Here is a 20,711-nt window from a genome sequence, read left to right as displayed (position 1 = left end):
AATGAGGACTATTTTGAATACCTCAATGGTCAGGCATTTAATACATGTGATGTGCTTTTAGTAGTTAGAAAATGCAAGCTGTAATGCTAAATATTGTCCCTTTAGTGATCTTGACTTTTGTTTTGGAAATGAGTACCTGCTGCTGATAGAACAGGATACACAGCAATGCAGGTTTTGAGTGTAGTGCTTAACACCCTTAATTTAGCATGGCAGCCCTCCGTTCAGTTTGCCTCTATTCTACAGAATGGCTTTTCCAGCTGGTTGCCTGGGAATGTTGGCAATGAAGCTGTGAAATGAATGCAGCACTCCTCTGTGGACTGTTCAGCCCCACCTTTTTCCAAACTGGCAGCAAGCCTATGTAATAAATGAAGTTCCCCGGCCCCTGTCCCCCTCTCCCTGAATTGCTGCCTCGCCAAGAGAACTAAAAGCATGAAGCAGCTGTTGGCCACAGGATTGCTGCAGTTGACCAATGATTACTAAAAGATAGGTCATGGCTTGCTTTCTGAGCAAGTGACTACATTGCCAGCAGCAAGAGTTGAGATCTAAATGGTGTGCATATCATAGTAAGATAATTAGATGATGTTGGTTCCAGGATTATGGATGTAGAAGACCACATCTGGAGTGTATCATAGTGGAGAAGGCTGGTCTTGGACTCAGTGCAAGAATACCCTTTTCTTAGATTTAAATAGTACTGAATATCATATTAGAACAAAGACTTTATTTCTGCTCTGTGTCTTCCAATGAACATTTGCATTTTTAATAATGGACTGAGGGAGAAAGAATGATACGACCTACTACTTTTAAAAATATTTTCAAAGTAATCAAATACGCCAAAATTGTGCTTTGGCTTGGGAGGCTGCATAGAATAAAAGTGTTACTTGATTTAGATAATGCCTTGTACCAGGGTTTATATTACACAATCTCCTACATATGATTACACAAAACTAAATTTGCAAATACTTTTCCTTGCACATGAAATTTTATCATGGTGGAATTGAGAATGCTAGCTGTTATACAATACTGTAAAAGTCCTCTCTACTTACAATCTATTTATGTGCCTTTAAAAAAACTCAATTTTTAAAAAATCGGATCTTACACCTGTTACTTTAATTAAGACTGCAGTAATATGCAGATACGTGAGAGTAAGCCCTTCAGAACACAGTGGGATGTACAAGTAAGCTCATGTGCAATAGGATTGGGTTATATTTTACCACAAGGGTGAAAAATTCCACCCCAGAACTTCGGTTCTGGAAACATATACTATACAGAATTAGCAACTACTTGAAAGCCTGGACAGAAATAGTTGGTTGCAAGGCTTATTTGAACTAAAAAAAAAAAAAACCTTGCTTGTTTTGTCATTTTGGTTACAAAATAAAGGTATTTTAGCCCTAAGGAAATGCAGCCTAGTTGTAGATTGTTTTGTTCTTTTCTTTTCTTTTCTTTTCCTTTCTGCCTGATGTTCCAGTGAACTGATTGTGGCGTTTTTTGTGGTCTAATTATAAGGCACCGCTGAAGAAAAATGAAAGGGCAAAGGAATTTTAGAATAGCGGTCTTTGTAAAATTGGATTCACATACTGTATTGCATTAAGCCATTACAAGGTTTGACTGATTTGGCTTAGTGTGGTGTATAAAACCATAGTTTATAGGTTGATGGCTGTGTCAGCTCAGAACATAGTGGCTTATTTAACAAGTTATGATTAAGTAAACCATACTTCAGCTTGATGTGGGAGCCCAGCCTAAAATTATTAAGTGTTTTCTGAGTGCTTTTGTATTCTGTATGTTCGGGATATACCTGTGCCTGAACAACAATTTATTTGTAAGGTCAACATTTAGTTATGTTATTAAATGATAAGGACACTTCTTATGATTCACTTGGGTCTGTATAGATCTGGAAGCTATCGCAACATCAATACAAGCATGTTGGGTAGATAGGGAGAGGGGAAAAGCTGGAAGCTATGAGTTTTGTATGTAGAACTTCAAGCAATACTTTGGTCTAAAAACTGTAGTTAATGGAATTAATATTTTTGTACACTGGACAAAAGGGTTGCAGGAAGAGTGAATTCAATTATGACTCCTCACATCAAGTTTGTAAACTACCAACTAGAAGCAACCTTTCACAGTTGAGCCAGAAAATGTCTTTCTCTTTTCCCAGATGCAGCCTGGGGTCGGTCCCCATATGCATGGGCCTCACTAGATTTCACATCACTTGATGCTTCTCAGCTGAATATATAAATGGAGTCCATTGATAAGCATCTGTTGGTAAACTTCTACGATACTTCACCTTCTCTGCAGTAGCTTGTTCACAGACATTATTACCTGATCCTACAGACATTAAGGGAAGAGAACATACGGGTCAACTGGTGTTTATTCTATAGAAGTGATAGAGGATAACGTAATACCTAGGGACATGTTTCTCATGCCTTTTACTTTAACCCAGTGTTTTTCAACCTTGGCAACTTTAAGACGTGTGGACTTCAACTCCCATGCTGGCTGGGGAATTCTGGGAGCTGAAGTCCAGACATCTTAACATTGCTAAGATTGAGAAACACTGCTATAACCATAACTTTCATACTTTTCATACAAATCTGTCTTCAGGTTAACCAAAAGAACTAAGAGAGGACAACAGAAGTAAGCAAGAAAAAGAGAGATTGCTACAGGGAAGCACTCCTTATTATCACTTGAGTAGCAGAAGCTTTGCCTAGTAGCAGATTATGTTCAGTGCACCTGCTGTAGTAATCTTGATCCTTGGTGAATTTTTATGAGCAGGGTTTAGGCTTGATACCATCGGCCAGCACCAACTGTTGAAGATCTTTTCCCTTCACGCTTCTGGGTCAGAGCATCTTACCGTTTTTTTGTGACACAGTTCCAAGGGGGAAAAATGATTTCGTGTTCTTACTGGTACTCTAAATACAATTATTAAGAGTTCCTCTTGTGGGTGGGGGGGAGAGATGGGCAGTAGCAAAAATTTGAGATAAATAAATAAATTACACTCAATAAAGAAGCCCTTTCCAGATTTAAAAAGTCTGTCTATCAATTTATTTGAACTAACACTGTAACATTTGGTTTATCCATCAAGCGGCTCAATCCATACAGATCAGTGACATGATCTATTTGTAATTTTTGCAGAAGTATTTATAAAAACTACGGTTATCAATTATTTTGTCAGGGGAAAGATTGTATTAAGCCACGGTTTGCTTTTATCATGGCTTGTAGAATGAGTGTTTTCATTTTTACATCCTAAGGTAAAGGTAAAGGTTTCCCTTGACGTAAAGTCCAGTCGTGTCCGACTCTAGGGGGCGGTGCTTATCTCCGTTTCAAAGCCTTGGAGCCGGCGTTGTCCATAGGACACTTCCGGGTCATGTGGCCAGCATGACTCACGGAACGCCGTTACCTTCCCGCCGAAGCGGTACCAATTAATCTACTCACATTTGCATGTTTTCGAACTGCTTGGTGTGCAGGAGCTGGGACGAGCAACGGGAGCTCACCCCGCCGCGCAGTTTCGAACCGCCGACCTTCCGATCGACAGCTCAGCGGTTTAACCCGCAGCGCCACCGCCACCCAACTCACCTCATAGGGTTGTTTTACATCCTACTGAATCATAAACTATAGTTAATAAAACACAATGGCTGAGTCCATTTACTGCATTAAGCCAAGTAACAAATAGCATTATGTCTTAGTGCAATATGTGAATCCCACCAATGTCTAGCATGAACCATAAAAGAATAGCCACCTCTCATTTGGATTAATGTGCTCTACATGGGCCTGCCCTTGAAGAGCATTCAGAAGCTGCAGCTGGTCCAGGACACTGTGGTGTGAGCAGATTTTGGTGTGTCTTGAGATACTCATATAACACAGCTGTCAGTGAGCTGTACTGGCTCCAGTAGGCTTCCAGCTCCAATTCAAGGTCCTGGTTACTCCCTATAAAGCCCTACATGGTATAGGACCATGCTACCACCTGTCCCCCATTATTTCTACCTGGCTTACAGGTCTAGCAGGAAGGCCATGCTCTGGGTCTGTTCCATTAAACATTGCTATCCTGGAGTCATGCCATTCTGTGGCTGCACCTACCCTGTGGAACACCATCCATCCCAAGATTCGGATGGTACTGACCTGTTAGCCTTCCATAAGGCATTGTAGACCTTGCTCTTCCCCCAGGCATTTGGGCCGGGAACTTAGGTGAGCTTTTTGTGTTGGGAGTTATTGTTTTAACCAGGGTGTCATTATTTTGTTATGATGGATTTAATCTTTGTATGCAGCCCAGAGTCGCTACTATGAGATGGGTGGCTTTAAAAATCATTTAAATAAATAAATATATAATGTTTTCTGTTTCATATTTAGGATTCAGCATTCCTAAACCAATGTGGCATCCAAGTCAAATAGGTTTTGATTTCATTAGTACTGTATTACAGAGGGCCGGTTTGGTCTAGTGGTTAAGGCACCAGGCTAGAAACGAGGAGACTGTGAGTTCTAGTCCTGCCTTAGGCATGAAAGCTGGCTGGGTGACTTTGAGCCAGTCACTCTCTCTCAGCCCAACTCACCTCATAGGGTTGTTGTTGTGGGGAAAATAGGAGGAGGAAGGAGTATTAAGGTTAGAGTTAGGTATGTTTGCTGTCTTGAGTTATTTATAAAAGCAGTAAAGGCAGGATAAAAATTCTAATAAATAAACCATATTGGACTAGATTTGATCAGGAAACCAATAGCTGCAAATGCCTCTGCTGTTTATTGTCAGAAGGAAAAATCACAGTGGTTTCACTCTTGAAACTACTGACAGGAAAGCTACATCTTTTAACATAACTAAACATGTGTATATATAAATAAAATTAAATTTGGTACAAAAGAGGAAGAGAAAACTTGGCTTCATGGAATGTAAACTTGTATTACTAATATATGCTTAGACCTCCCAGTTCTCCCTGGGGGCTGCTTCCAGAGCTCTGTAAATGAATGGTTCTGCTCTTGAAGTAGTCCATCTCTCTTAGTCCCTCATCCTGGAACTAAACTTCCCTTTTGCCTTGAAATGGGGAAAACCCAAACAATTGGAGCTTCCTTGCTTTGCATCCGAATGGGATTCAATTTGTGGGAAAACTAAAGTATTAAGAGTGGATGAAGCAACCCAGGTTTGTTTTAAATCACATATACACATGCACACATATGCACACTGGCTAAGTTCACATAAAGCCACAGTTGTTTAATCTTAGCTTATAGAAAAGGCCACAGTAGCTGGGCTTATATGTCACATTAAGCCAAAACCTAACAACCAATTTTATGACTACGTTTGCCATTTTATTTAACTCCCAGTTCAGTTACAATGTGATGAATGAAGCTCTAGATTGGGTTCACACAACTTGAAATCATTTACTTTAACCCGGGTTTGTTGAACAAGCATGGTTCAAAGCATTAACTAAGATTTGTAAACAGTAATGATTTGCTGGATTTAAACATCACTTTACTAAGGATGCAAAGGCCCATTATATAACTTCTTATTTGGTAGTACTGAGACAATTCTGATTTATTTACTACCCCTGTCAGCTACTCCTGTCAGACCATGATGATTCAGTGTCCTTGAATGTGGCAAAATTTTGTTACACTGTCTGTAAAACTCATCATGCTTTGATTACCTTGATGATGTAGTTAAAATATTTGTATTTTATTTTATTTGAAACATAAGCTATTCATTTACTTTGTTAATCTGCAGAATTCTGATCAGTGACTGCAATAAAGAACTATGTTGCACTTAAATATCATATAAACCCAAAACCAAACAAACCAAATTATGGTTTAATGTGATGTCTGACTTCACCTGGTTTAGAAGCAAGGATTTGATGTAGCTACTAACAGTGGAACATACAAAGCTGCTATAAACCTAGATAGCTTAGCTTAATGTGCCTGGAGATGTTGGGAAACGTAATTCAACATATCTGAGGAAGACCATGGCAGGGAAGGCTTGATTATGTCAACTGGCAGCAGCTCTAGAAGGAATCTGGAGCTGCCAGGAATTGACCTTGCCTCCTTCCCCAAGCAAAGAATGTACAGCATTCCCAAGTGATGGATGGCCCTTCTGGAAAGTGTTTGCTCTGCTGGTTACTTCTCTACTTGTCCTCCTGCCATTTTATCATGTCTCCCTCTGTGTTGCTGCATAAAAGGAAAGTCAGGTCCTCCTTGATTTTCAGGGTAGGGAGCAGGAGGAATTTTGCAGACATCCTCCCAGAGAGGTGGAAGGGTAAAATAAGGGGAATGTGGTGAAAACAAGGATGATGATGCAAGGTATGAAATCAGGTGTGTGGGTTTTTTTAAGTGCTTCTGAGCCTGGAGAGAATCGCTCGGGATGGCTAAATGGCAGGGGGGCTTTCTGGGGCTGCAACCTCTTTGCAATGCTCCATTTGTGGAGCACACTACTCTACCAAACACAAAGCTTCCCCCCCGCCCCCGCTTCTGGGCAATGGGAAACAGGCTTGCTTTCTTCTCTAACCATCCTTGCAGTCCATTGCCCAACGGAAATTCTAAAAGTCCAAAGTAAATCCCAACATTTCCAGGCACATCCGGAAAACACCTCTGCCTGAAACCCTGGAGCTGTTCCAAGCCAGCACAACCAGTGTAGGGCTAAGTGAAGTATACAGCTGTTTCCCAAATCCTACCCACATTTTGTTTCTATTTGCTGGGCAGAGTTCTCCTCCTCCTGTCATTATTTTACTTTTGTGCTAGAAGAGTAAGAGAACCTACTGAGTATGCTGTTGCTTTTCTGGGATTTTTTGCAAGATGACTTGAGTGGACATTATTGAATGGGGCAGCCACTGACTTCCCTTTAGGAAAGAAACCTCCATCAGAGTCCCTTGACTGGAAAATGTTAGGATGCATTGAATGTTTCAACTTTCTGAGTGTTAGCCTTGCTTCTGGCAGGCAATAAGAAGAAGAAAGGGTTGGGGCTGAAAATGAACGACTACAATCCCTGCTTTGACATTTTGCTTCTGCTGTAAACCCACTGTAGGTCTATAGGCAAATTATTGTGTTTCATCCTCCACCCTTCTGCAATATAGAGAAACACTAATGTTTGCAGACTTGTAGTAAGTCTGTGCAAGTACTGTATGGTGTATTTGAAACCCTTTATGCACTTAGGAGCACTATAGAAATGTTACGTATTCTGTTTTGTAAAAGCCTTTTCTTTCTGCATAGAAAGAGGTTGCTTCAAGACAAAAGATAGTTTAGGGTTTTTTTATCAGATGAGACCACCAGTCTGGTGCTAGTAAAATCTGTACTTAGCATTAACGAACTAACAAAAAAAGTGTGTGTGTTTTTGGAAGCATTTTTATTGTTTATAATGTACTTTTACAATACACAGTAATGTGTTAGGTGTTATGCTGGCTAAATAATTAGCAAATGATTACCCACTTTAGAATCCAACTTCGTTTTGCAGATGTGGGTACTAGTCCACAAGAAGGGCACTAAATTGTCTTTGTGTCTGAACGTGTAGGTTGCTGTAGACTGTAAAAATATTCAGTAAATTGGCAGGCAATATACAAGCCTAATGGCTGTGGGATGGAAATCACAAGAACAAGGACCCATAAAAGACCAGAAGTAATCACTGTTGTAATCTGTTGTGTCCTATCAAGAAAGCAAAGCAATGAGGATAACATAATCCCCCTTTAATAAATTCAAAGTTTATCTGCAGCCAGTGAATTAGATTTATTATATTTCTTAAGGCCAATTGATAGCTGAAAGAAATAGCTAAAAACAGTACATCCCCTCTTCAGATTAACATACTCAGTGAAATAATATGAATCTGTTGTCTAAAGAAAGAAACCTCTAGAACCCTACTGAGCATGTCCAAGGGCTAAAATAGCTCTTAGGAACCTAGCCAGGGGTGGAAGATCTGTTTCCCTTCCCACTCTACCTCCCATCTGGATGATAATTCTTTTTTTTTTTTTAGCTTTAAATAGGTCTTTCCATTGGAATGAAAGGAATAATTAAAAGAAAACATATACAACCATTCTCTTGTTTTTATCCCAATTTTTTCCTCATGTCCATATGTTTTAACTAGTTATTTTCTGTTTCCAGAGCAAAATCAGCATGCTAACCTGTTTTCTTCATTTCAGACAACCTTGGCACATATCATAGCAAATAGCAGTAAGAAGAATGGAGCACGGTTTGTGACACTATCAGCGACAAGTGCCAAAACCAGTGATGTCCGAGATGTAATTTTCCAAGCCCAAAATGAAAAGAGACTCTGCAAGAGGAAGACTATCCTATTTATAGATGAGATACATCGTTTCAATAAGTCCCAACAGGTATTAATTTTTCTGTATGCAGTCAGAAACTGTATTACAGTGAAGTTTTTAAGTGAATGTGCTTGAGCTTGGTTTAACTATGGCAGTTGAGATACATCTTTCCTTAAGGGACTCTGGAAATGTATTTAGAGAGTTGTCCAATTTTATCCTGTTTGCCTTCTGAAGCAGAACAAAATAAGAGTGTGTGCCTGGCCCAAGGTCACTTAGTAAGTAGAGCTTCATGCCAAGGTCTCCCCAGTTCAAGTCCCTACACTTGATCTGTTATATCATGCTGGCATAACATGTGTTTACATGCATTTTGTCTTGAGAAACCCAGTTTTTAACTACCATTAAAAATCAATTCTGAGATTTCTTTGCTTACCATATTGAGATTTGATATTACTGACTTATTTAGAAAGCAAGTTTAGGATTGAGAATTTGGCAATCACTTCCATATTTAACATACTTTCCTATCCTACCAGCAAAGAGCAGAAACATCTTTTCCTAATCAAACGAGGTTATGGAGGGACAGTCAGAGCATTAAAGCCATCTTTACTCGGTTTTTTCATGATTTGGCTTATATTGTTACTTTTTAGAATTTTAGTTTTACAACTGAAAAAGAATGCTGGGACTTTTCGGAGATGAATTGATTATGTGCCATCAAGTCGTTGTCAACTCTTAGTGAGCACATAATAGATTGGAGATGAATATCTATTAAAAATTATATTAAGCGTATGTGGAGTGGATTGCCATGAAATTAGACTATGGTGAATTTTCCAGACATTCATTGTGTTATATAATATCAAAATGTACTTGGTGCTTTATGTTCTTTGAATAATCCTTTTGGAAATCAGGGAGACTGATTGAAACTTACCATTATACCTTAATTTCTCCAAAACAAGGAAACCAAAGTTACAGCAACACATTGCTTTCAGTAGCCTGCACAGCAACAACACAACTTGTGGCATCATAGAAATGAACCCATTTATAATGAATGATCCACTTTATTAGATGCATATGCACAAAAGCTAAAGTTGTATGACTTTTTGCTGTTTTTGCGACAAAAAGCTTAACATGCTTTCCACACAAGAAACTCTTAATTTTTAGCTTGGTATAGTAATGGGAATAGAAGTGGTTGTCTGCAATGTAAACTATTAACAAAGTTGTTACCTTACTAAGCACATGAGCTGTCAATATACTCACATGGGATGTCTGCAGTTGTCATTGATTGGGACCAATTGTTTCTGTTTTCCTCCCATGTCCAGGACACTTTTCTTCCTCACGTTGAGTGTGGAATCATAACCCTGATTGGGGCAACCACAGAAAATCCTTCCTTCCAGGTCAATTCAGCTCTTCTGAGTCGCTGCCGTGTTATTGTTCTTGAGAAGCTCTCGGTTGAAGCAATGGAAGCTATTCTGATGCGAGCTATCAAGTCCTTAGGGATCCAGATTCTGAGCCAAGATGAGAAACCCACCAGCTCTATGAATGGCAACAACAGCAAAGGCTCTGAGTAAGTATGCTTCGTAGACTGCAACGTGTTAACATACACCACCCAAGGAATCCAGTGACAGACTGCCAAAGCAGAAGGGAGGAAGAACTTATGGAGTGGGGAGGAGAAGAGAATGCAAAAAGTAAACTCTTTTAATAGCAAAGGAAAGGGGTATGTGTTGAATATAAGTAGTAGGAAAGATCAGTGAAAAGCCAAAGTAAAAATTTGATCCTAATTACTGTAACATCTGCTTTGGTCATTGGATGTTTACATTTGACAGCAGCTGTGTATTGTCTTTAGGTTTCTAATCTAATTTCTGTGCAGCAATTTTTGTTCATTGCAAGTTTATCACAATACACCAGAATGCTGGCCAGTTCAGCCCTCTCTACTTTGCTTTGATGCTGTTGATCAGAAATGCCTTTATATCCTGGATACTTCATTAAAAGTAAACAGTGAAATAAAAATTACTGTTTCCCATAAGGACACACTGCCCATCCCAAAATGCCATCAGACAATTCAGATAAATGTTTAAAAGCGGTTCAAAAATCGTTTTCAGGTAAAAATATGAAGCCTACCTCATGTGAGATTTTTGCTTTATCTTACGTTATTCCAGGAGTTTGTAAGTCTAAATATTAAAATAAATGCTACTTTAGATTGGATACAATATACTTAGGAACACAGCTACATTTAATAAATTATCTACTACAACTTCCTCAGTCTAAAAACAGTATTGGTTTTGTCTAGTGAAGTGGGGTCAGGAGCGCGAGCAACCCGGCATAAATGTCTATTCCTAGCTTTAAATGCGGATTTCATAGAGCATTTTATATATATATCTCACTATATTTATATATATGTCTCACTGCTTCAGCTAATTCTGTCGATTTCGTGGCGCTTAAGCACTAGTAATTTTCTCTTGGTCAGTACCTTTGTCTTCACGGTAGTCACTATATTAGATAATGTTAATATTGTCTTAATTAAGTCACATAATGAAGCCTTTTGGGGGGGGAAAAACTTCATTCAGTTTTTGTCTCATAATTAAGAAAAAACAGTATGCTTCTAACTAGATTGCATGATTTAGGGAAACAGAGAGGAATCTTGCCTCTTTATTTAGGATATTGCGTTTGTAAAACTTTCATGCTGCAGCAGGATATAAACTGTGGGTTAAGGGGTGGAGAAGAAGTAACATTGCTTTCCAGGCTTAATATAATGTCACAGCTGCGTTTAGAGCAACTCTTTGGCTGAGTTTGGGAGGCTTTTGTTTCTGAATGGAATGTAGATAATAGAAACTATTTTTCCTCCTCCTGTTCAGGTTTTGTGTTTCACTACCCATTTTGTGCATGTGTGTATTTCTGGGCAGATGCTAAATAAATATTATTTAAATTGGTCATGCCCAGCCTTCAGGCTTTGGGGATCAGTGACCCTTTTTACTAGCTTACAGTTAGAGTTCAGTGTAGAAGACATACATTTTTTTCCATCTCCTTTCTCAAAAGAAAGGCATTTTAGTGAGCTGGTCGCTGCTATGTGGTACTTCAAGCTGATTGAAACCAGCATACTTTATGTCCATGTATATTTATGTCACCTCAGCTACACCAGTTGGATAAACATGAATAAACTGAAGCACGGAAACATTAAGAGGCTTACTCAAGGTTATATAATCAATAAAAGACAGTGGTTAAAAAAGGACAAGACTTGAAAAGTACTGTCTATATGATAGAATGGTTATTTCAGAGCCACGTGACTTTGTTATACAATTTTGTGGTATTTAAAAGTCTATCAGGTAACGCCAATTATGCGGGACTATCCTGTTAGATTATCCGCTTACCTGGTAAGGTTTACACGGAAGGACTTTTTGAACTGGTACTTGGCCTTCAAGCATCACAAGCAGCACCTTGGAATGAAGCTATGGAAAGTTGGCTGCCATATTGTTGCTATTATATCTAAAGGAGTTCTCATTTGTAGCCACTGCATGTTACTGTAAGGTGTATAATGTTGTCTGCATTTATAATTTAATGCCAAATCATCTCTTGGCTCTTGTAGATACGTAGAATGGTCTTCAAAGAGTTTTCATATTTTTCTAAATGTTAATTTTATTGTGGTTTAAACTTTGTTGTTGATGTGTTGGAATCTGGCAAGCCCCCACTCTCCTAGTCTTTCAGAAGCCTTGAAAAGCTGGCTCTTCCCTCAGGCATTGGGATATGGTGAGGTTGGATCCCAGCAATTACAATTGTGGATTAGTTAGGGAGTGTTGGTTGGGGCAACATTTTGTTTCTTTTTTTGTATGTTGGTTTACTGTTCAGATGGGTTTTATTATGATTTTGTGAGTCACCCAGAGTTGTGGTGCATAAGGTGGGAAGCCAAACAACCCAGATAGATCGATCGATAGAGCATTTAATAGCAGTCAAAATATCTGAGTAGTATTCAGTGAATTCATTCCCTATCCTTTTCTCAGAAAACCAAACAGAAACAATTCTGCTATACATAATCCCAAATGTTGTGATGAAAATAAATTATGTGAATAAAACCAATCTACATAGATTCAGTTCTTTTTTAATGTGCTTCATTCTCAAGAGTCATGATTTAAAAACACTGGGGTGTTTCAGATGAATATGAAATAAATAATTGTAGGGAACTGGGGCAACAGTTTTATGAAGTTAGGAAGAAGAAGAACACTTTAAGACTTCTTTCCAGGACATGTTCTCAGTATTTTAATTTTATTTACTGATGTTACAATGTATTGGGATATTTTACTAGATTTTTTTGAGCACTGTGATTTTATTGTTGTCTGGATTTATATTATAAACAGCCTCAGGCTGATTTGACTGGGAGCAAGTTGGTTAGAAATGCAAGAAATAAAGAAGATATGGCCAGAAGTTCGATTTCTAAACCTCCACAGCAGACTAATATCAGTGATCTCTCTGCAGTTACAAAGACTAGAAAACTCTGTGCTGTAAACTTACCTTGTGGTAAGCACCCAACTCTCATACTGTTGTGCCCATAGATGCACACTGTATTGTCTGTAATGTATATGTCACAATCAACATTCACTGTGCAGTGCCCATCTCAGAATATGATGGGATAGAAAAGAATAAGAGGAAGGAAGGATACACACATTGAAGACGTCTTATAATGAAATGAGTCAGACATGACAAAGCCAAAAATAATGCAATATTTTTGTATGTAGCCAGGCTGTTAAAAAAGTGTGTGGGAAGTTCATTTTTCCTGGACAATTCGCGGTGAGATTTTTTTTTTTGTCTGTGTGTTAATGAGGCCAATCTGCCAACTAGTTATGTGTAGTGGACATGACAGAATAGAAACAATTAGAGGTGAAGTCATTTATATAGAGGAGAGACTGAGTTCTAGGGAATTGCAGCCCTAATTCTAGAGTGGGCCCAAATAACTATTTTTTATGTTAAAGCCCATTGTGGATAAAAACTCAGATTTAAGTTCAGTGGTTGATTTGGGGCAAATAGTTCTCTCATAGGGCAGAGCTACACCTGTCTGTGGTGGGTATTTGTTTTCAGCACAGATCTCCTCTAGACAAGCAGAAATGCTTCATGATCTGCCTCCTGAAGCTCTTCCTTCCTGGCTAGTTTCTGAATTCAGACAGGAGAAACGGTGTTACAGGAAAATGGTAGAAGTGGTAGGTACAGAAAGAGCATGACATTCAATTCTTTTGCAATAGAAATCATTACTCTTCATCTGTTGGCTATCAGGATATTGCAAAAGCCCTGGACCAAATATTATCTGACATACAGTAGTTTTATCCTTAGGCTAACTTATCTCATAGAATTGTTGTGAAGTTAAAGTGAATCCCTTATATTCTTATCTGAACTTCCTAGAGAATATGATGCAAATACCCAATTAGGAACAGAGATGTACTTTGTCCCCCCGTTTTATTCTGAATGTCATTGTGGCTACATACTAGCATAAAATGGTACTATACACTAGACTAAAAATAATTATTTGTATTGCTCAGCAGAGTGTCAAGACAGGCATAAACACTGATTGTTTCAGTGGCAATCTTTAACACATCTCTACTCATTGAAAAATTTATTCATTTAGACAAATACTAACCATGTCCCAGATGATGCATCCATTAATTGGTGCATTAGCTGTGTTTTTCCTGTCCTTTTAGTTGACATTCCACTCAGAGGTCAGCCAGTGCTAGGTCCTGGGGTGTCCTCTCTGCCTGTGTGTGTATATTTTTGTCTCAAGGTATCACTGGTTACAAGGTATAAACATCAAGACTTGGTGATCAAGACGTCCTATGTTTAATTTTGGAGACTGGCAAAAATACGCAATAGTGCAAGTGTAAGCTGAGAGTGGGGAAGATCTCATCAGAGGCTAGGAAATAGATTAGGTTGCAATTGTTACTTCACATAGGTAGAAAGAGCAGATGTACAGTTTGAAATGATAAGAAAAGGCAATAAAGCTTCATATTTATGTTATGTTTGTTGAGAAAGTTCTCTTAAGTTTTAGAACTTTTGAAAATTTGCATCACGTAGGGTTGCCTCATACTTTATTTATTTTTAACCTGCATTTTATAGTACGGAATCAGCAACCCAGATATACATAGATTTATATTACCATATGCAAACAATGAGCAACTTTTCTTCTAGAGGGAGCTGGGAAATGGTGTACATGATTTCTAGATTGAGGTCAACAAGTTAACATCTACAAGATAGTATGGATAGAACGTTCCTTTAGATTGTTCTGCCTCTACATCTGTATTAATGATGCATTTGCATGCACATTGTTTTTCGCTTTATTATGTATACTGAACATTTTTCAAACTTCCCTGCAGAACATATGCCAACCAGAGAGAGGCATCAAAATTCAGAGGCTAAGCTTGTTCTTTCCTGTGAATAAGTTTCCAGATGTATTCCTTAAAATCTCCAGTTTACAAGCATCTCCGTTACTGACTTCCGAACAACACTGAGGTTTTGGTGTGGCCTTTTACAATTGCCCGTGATTCCTGATCCTCCAAGCTCTCCCAGTTGTCTATCTCTCCTTGATTTCCAAAGTTGCAGCCACTAATGTTCCTGTAAGGTTCAACAACCATAAAGTCATCCTTCCAGGCCCAGCAATCATAGAAGGCAACACAGTGCAAAATTCAGATCATCAGATTCTTTTAGCTCTTATGTGTACATAATGTACATAATGTCTCTCTACAAGAGACAGAGCTTAGAATCTCATTGTAACTTGTGCTGTTAAGTTCACTTAAGTATTTGGACAAGTACAAAAGCTTGAAAAATAATTTTGCCAATCAGTGCAGCTGCTACTGTGTTATGGTTTCATACACATTTTGAGTCCAGAGAGATGGAGATCTCTTTTGCTTTTATTTGCTTATTTTTTTTTGCAAGAACTTTTAAGTTCAGACTTTTAACTGACTTGTTTCTTTTTTTAACTTTTTAAAAATTTGGCTTTAATTTCAGACGAGTACTGTGACCTGATCTGTACTTGCTCAGCTCACTTTGCTTTTAAAAATAACCTTTTAGTCAGCTTCGGCTCATTTACAAACATAGTGGCATCTATGAGAACCAGCAAATGGACAACAGCCTAATAATCTGCAGAAGCACTATGAAGCAAGCAGGAAAAATTCAGTCCAACAAAGTGCTGTTGTGTTTATACCATGGGAGTTGCTATAATTTTTCCTAAATCACTTGGGAAGATATAGGACACCTGCTTCAGTAGGCTTGATATAAAATTTGACCTTGATCCTTGGTGTGGTAGCTTCTCACCTTATCCTCGTAAATGGTCTTCCCCAATTTATCTCTCTCCAGATGCATCAGGACTGCAGCTACTGTATTTCCTGGCCAGCCATGATTTAAGACTATTTTGTATGTTGTCAGGGATGAGAGCAGTGGATAGGTCTGCTCTTAGTTACTGATAACTTCTTAGCATATTCTTCTATCACAGAGATCTCAGTGGTGATATAGAGAATTGTCTTTATCTGGCATATAGGAGAAAAGATACATGAAGTTATACTAGGTAATTTGGCTGTTCTGCAGGATGAGTCAAACAGAGCTGCATGGAGCTGGATCATCTTACAAGAAACACGTAAGTGGTAAAATACCCTCCCACAATGATCTTCTGGCAAAGGCTGTGCATTACCAGGTGACATATATATTTAATATAGTTATTTGTATTTGAGAATAGAAATACAAATACCTTTTGTCATGTTCACTGTTTCAACGTACACTGTACATTGTAACATTTCACATGCCATGGCGCTGATGCGCGTTTCTGTTTGGGAGGGAGCTGCTGTGAAACCTTGTACCAAGCTCTCTATCTGTGTTCATTACAATGGAATGTGTTTGAGTTATGTTCTCTCTTCAAGGACTTTTCCCGTGGACCAGCAGAAGCCGTTAGGAGCACCTGGGATTGTGAGCTTGGGAAGATTCTACGGGGGGAGGGATCTCATTTGCACCGAGGGTTTTTAGTTTGCATTTGGCGCGCTTTTATCATTCTCAGCTTTCTTTGTGATCCTGCATACTATTCTTTAATAAATCAGATATCTTTGAATTTCTGCTCATGAGTCTTATAGTGTTTTAGAATAGGCATTCATTACACCTTTACAAATACAAATACCTGTGAGAATACGAAGGTGAAATATAAGTGTACTAAATTAGGTGGCTTGCAAATAATACTTTTAAAATTATGCGCCATACACACACACACACATATATACCCACACACACGACATATACACAAACCAAGTGATCCTTCCCACAGAGCATATGGTAGTAGATGTTTTGTGTTGGGAGAGGAGGGGAACAATCCTGCTGGAGCAGGTTTTCTGGTCTTTGCCTACTTGCCCCCCACAGTACATTTGATGGAAGATAGTCCTATGTATGTGGCAAGTAAGGACAGGGTGCAGATAAAGTTATGGAGTTATCCCTCTTGTTGGCCTCAGTCCTGCAGAGAGAGATTAATATGGAGCATTCACATACACAGTCTTTTCCCCAAATTTGCATCTGATGTGTTGGAGTCAAAAATAGATTAGAATGTTTGGTTGTCCTTTCATGTTATATTCACTAGGAAGATACCTAGTTGTATCTGTAGAACTCACAAACTAAATACGTTGAGGCGTTTTGACATACAAATGTAAAGGAAACATAGTAAAAATGAGGAACAGAACTAAAACAGAACTAAACTGAACTGAACTAATAAACAGAAGTAAGGAAAAATCATTCAGATGATAATTGGCTAGCAAACAGCTGTGCCACCATATAACATAAAGTAACACAGCATAGTATATAGGACTTGACAACTTTATAGAAGGCTGATCTATCAGGATGGATATGGCAAGTAGATTTGCAGCGGTGGAGGGCAGCTGTGTGATCCCAGGAAAAGAAGCAGTTGCTTCAGGGAGTTACAAAGTATATGAGGGCTTCCTCTTGCTCCAGAGCACTTTTTGCCTTTGAATTCAAAGCTCTTAACAGCCCTGGAATATTCCTGCTATTTTATCATTGTATTACTTGTGTGGTAAGCCACCTCGAAAGTGGGCATTCTATAAAGAACTGAATTCAGGTAATCCTCGCTTAACAACCACAGTTGGGACTGGCAACTCTGTTGCCAAGCAACATGGTTGTTAAGCAAGACATCATATGACCTCAATGGGCTTACAACCTCACTTGCACCTTGGTTGTTAAGCAAATCACCCGTGATCGTTAAGGGAGACATCGTGTGACCACAACTTGCAATTTTACTGCTGGCTTCTCCATTGACACTGTGACAGTCATAAACACTGGCCAGTTGTGGAGCACGCAGTCTCAATCGCATGACTACAGGGACTGGTGATAAAGTTACTTTTTAGCAACTTTGAATGGTTGCTAAACAGGGCAGTCATTAAGTGAGGGCTACCTCACTTAATAAAATTTAAGAATATCCTACTTGTCCATGCAAATGCTTATTCATGTACAGAATTGGGATTTTGTTCTGGTAAAGTACTATGTGATGAGGTAATTCTTTGCTCCTAAAGGGGACTTCTAGGGGGTGTGAAAACAAAAGGTGGGCAGAAAAGAGAATGAAAACACAGCAAGGACAAGAGTATTCAAGTCGCGAATTTTATTTTTCATTTATTTGATTTGATATCCTGCCTTTATTTTGTGCAACTCAAGATGGTATACAATACATAATGCCACCTCCTCCTGTTTTCCCCCACAACAACCCTGTGACTTGGGGGGGTTGGTTTGAGAGAAAGGGACTGACCCAAAGTCCTCCAGGTGGCTTCCGTGCCTAGAACTCCGAGGCTCTGAGTTTGTATTCTAGCACCATAACCTTTACGTCAGACTGGTGTAGTGCTGCATCCCAACCAACAGCTCTCGGTGGTGGTGGTCCATTGAAATTCTTCCACAAATGAAGTGCAGAACTGCTGGCAATGCTGGGTTCACTTGCAGGGCCAGCACTAAAGATGTTACCCCTGTTGTGGGATTAGATTTTGTGCTGCTCTGAATATCAGCGACTTTGTCTGCAAACTGCCTAGCAAAGAATTCACAGCAGCCTGGAGGAAGCGAGAAGGGAGCAGAAAGTCTTAAACAAGGCCACTGGATGGCAGTCTACAAACACAGTAACAATGGAGAAATATTGACACTTTGCATCCTTTACCACCACAATGTAAGCCTTGTGTTTGTTCATATTCACTGCTAGTCTTTCACCAGTGTTGCTCTAAGTGTCTCCGCTGCTGCTTCATCTCCCACGGCTCGTCAATTAATCAAGAAGCATCCCTGGATCAGCATACAGAGAGAGACTGCTCAGCAGGACCCTGTTGTCTCTGTCAGTGCCTCTTTATTCATTGTTTCTATATTCTAGAGAGCTACTAGGCACTTGAACTGGCCAGCAGATTGTTGGGAAACTCCCAAGTGCCCACTCAAAACACACAGAATCCAGAAGGCAGCTGGCATGGCCCTTCTTAATCAGTTCTTCCTCCCTGCAGAGGTCAGTGGTGCCCACTACTCTTACAATGACCAAACAATGTTCTGACGGTGACAAAGGGCTAAAGTCCTCCAACTTCAGATCCCATTCCGACCGTAATCTTTACAAATCTTCCTATTTTACTCACTGCCATTGAAAGTTTTAGGATGATTGTTTTATTTTCTTGACGGTCAATTTTGTATTTGAATGATTTATTATAAAACAAACTTAAGAGAACATGGTTATTGGGTAGCATAATTTACACTGATGTTTCCGCTCCTTCTAACAGGCTAAACAGTTTGATCTCCTCACTGTGCATTTCTTTGTGTATAGGGAAAGAGGGTAAGCCAAACTTCCATCGTGTAACTACAGCCTGATATTTACTTACTGTTTAGCTTTTTGCCTCAGTTCAGATTTAACTGAATAAGTAATGCAACTAATGGTGTAAGTTCTGTTTCAGCTCAGGACAAAATATGCTTCAGGTTGCTATTTTTAGCATGGGTTTGGAATGACTCTCTAATCAGGTCTGAATGTGACTGTGTATAGATTAAAGCTTACTAACTCTGTATCTTCTGTTTGTTGTCAAATGGCAAAGAAAGACTCAGAAGAATGTTTAACATGACTACATTATATATTTTTCACACTCTGATGCCAAAGCCTAGGGGACTGATTACATACTCTTGGTAAAGTCTCTGTAATAGTTGGAATAATGAGGATAAAGCCTCAGTCTATTTAGCTCTCAGTGTCCAGGATAAAAAAACATGGCTTTATGAACAAACAATGTGTAATGAACTCAGATGTGCCATCCTGATGAGAAGCAATAAGTTACATTTTTATTTCAGGTTATGTGTATGCATCGAAGGAAGAGCAATAAGCACTCTTGCCTACCTTTGTGATGGTGATGCAAGAACTGGGTTGAACGGGCTCCAGATGGCTGTCCAGGCAAGGTTAACTAACCCCTCCCATCAGAATAATAACCATGAGTGTTTGGCTAAAGGAGTGGTCATCACAGAAGATCATGTGAAGGAAGGCCTCCAACGATCCCACATTTTGTATGATCGAGCCGGTGAGTGGCAAATATAACAGCCTTTATGGTGGTACTGGGAAGGAATCCAGATACTCGTGACAACTGTGCACTTTTGTAGAATTGCTTTTGTATATATTTTCTCTATCAAGGGAATCATAACTTTTATTTATTCATTTAGATGCCCCTCTTATCTCTGAGCAGTGAACAAAGTTTCGAAACAGAAACCACAATATAAATGAGCATTAAAACATACAAGAAACAATTTTAAAAAATGGCAGCTGAGGATGAAAACCATGAAATCACATCAACTCCCCTGGGCTTCACTAACTTCCCACCCCCATGCCTTGGCAAACACCCAGGGTTTCAGTGCTTTCTGGAAGGCCAGCAGGGTCCAGTCCAATCTCGTCTCAGGCAATAAGTTGTTCCAAAGGGCAGGGTCCATGACAGAAAAGGCACGCTTCCAGGGTCCCTCAAGATGGCATTCTTTGAGACGATGTAAAGCACCCTCTTCCTGACAGATCTGACAGGGTGGGTAGAGACCACTGGAAAGAGGGGGTCCTTCAAGTATCCTGACCCCACAAAGGGCTTTTCAGGAGGGTATCAAGAAAAGCAACGAAGAGTGCAGTTTAAGATGCTTGTTGTTTTAGGCTTTTTTCCCTCTACATGTAATTTAGTAAGTGACTGGTGGGGGGAATGCTATGGCCTGATTAGGTTATTACTCAAAACCTCCAAAGAAACTGGGTGAAACTGTAAATAAGAAACAGAAATATTAAGAAAGCTATCTTTCCGTCGGTTTTATAGATATCAATAATTTACTTCAATGTGTCTTAGGTAAAGGTAAAGGTTTCCCTTGACGTAAAGTCCAGTCGTGTCCGACTCTAGGGGGCGGTGCTCATCTCCGTTTCAAAGCCTTGGAGCCGGCGTTGTCCATAGGACACTTCCGGGTCATGTGGCCAGCATGACTCACGGAACGCCGAATGTGTCTTATGTAACAGAATATTTTCAAATGGTATTATGGTAC

The 20,711-nt window shown here is 39.3% G+C and overlaps 1 protein-coding gene across 2 annotated transcripts in view; it reads left to right on the top strand.

The window, feature by feature from the left end:
- WRNIP1 (WRN helicase interacting protein 1) overlaps window positions 1-20,711 on the top strand; it is a 41,309-nt gene that overhangs the window by 8,269 nt on the left and 12,329 nt on the right. For both annotated transcript variants that reach the window (XR_010067623.1, XM_063298810.1), the window contains exons 2-4: window positions 8,088-8,279; window positions 9,524-9,768; window positions 19,506-19,729. Coding sequence is in view for 1 of the 2 variants with exons in the window: in XM_063298810.1 (XP_063154880.1) it covers window positions 8,088-8,279; window positions 9,524-9,768; window positions 19,506-19,729 (661 nt within the window). In the remaining variant the exon portion in view is untranslated. The remainder of the gene's footprint in view (window positions 1-8,087; window positions 8,280-9,523; window positions 9,769-19,505; window positions 19,730-20,711) is intronic.

The sequence above is a fragment of the Candoia aspera genome, chromosome 3 (genome assembly GCF_035149785.1).
Source record: "Candoia aspera isolate rCanAsp1 chromosome 3, rCanAsp1.hap2, whole genome shotgun sequence".
NCBI lineage: Eukaryota > Metazoa > Chordata > Lepidosauria > Squamata > Boidae > Candoia > Candoia aspera.
The sequence above is the reverse complement of the archived record's forward strand: the minus strand, read 5'-3'. Positions and strand labels throughout refer to the sequence as shown.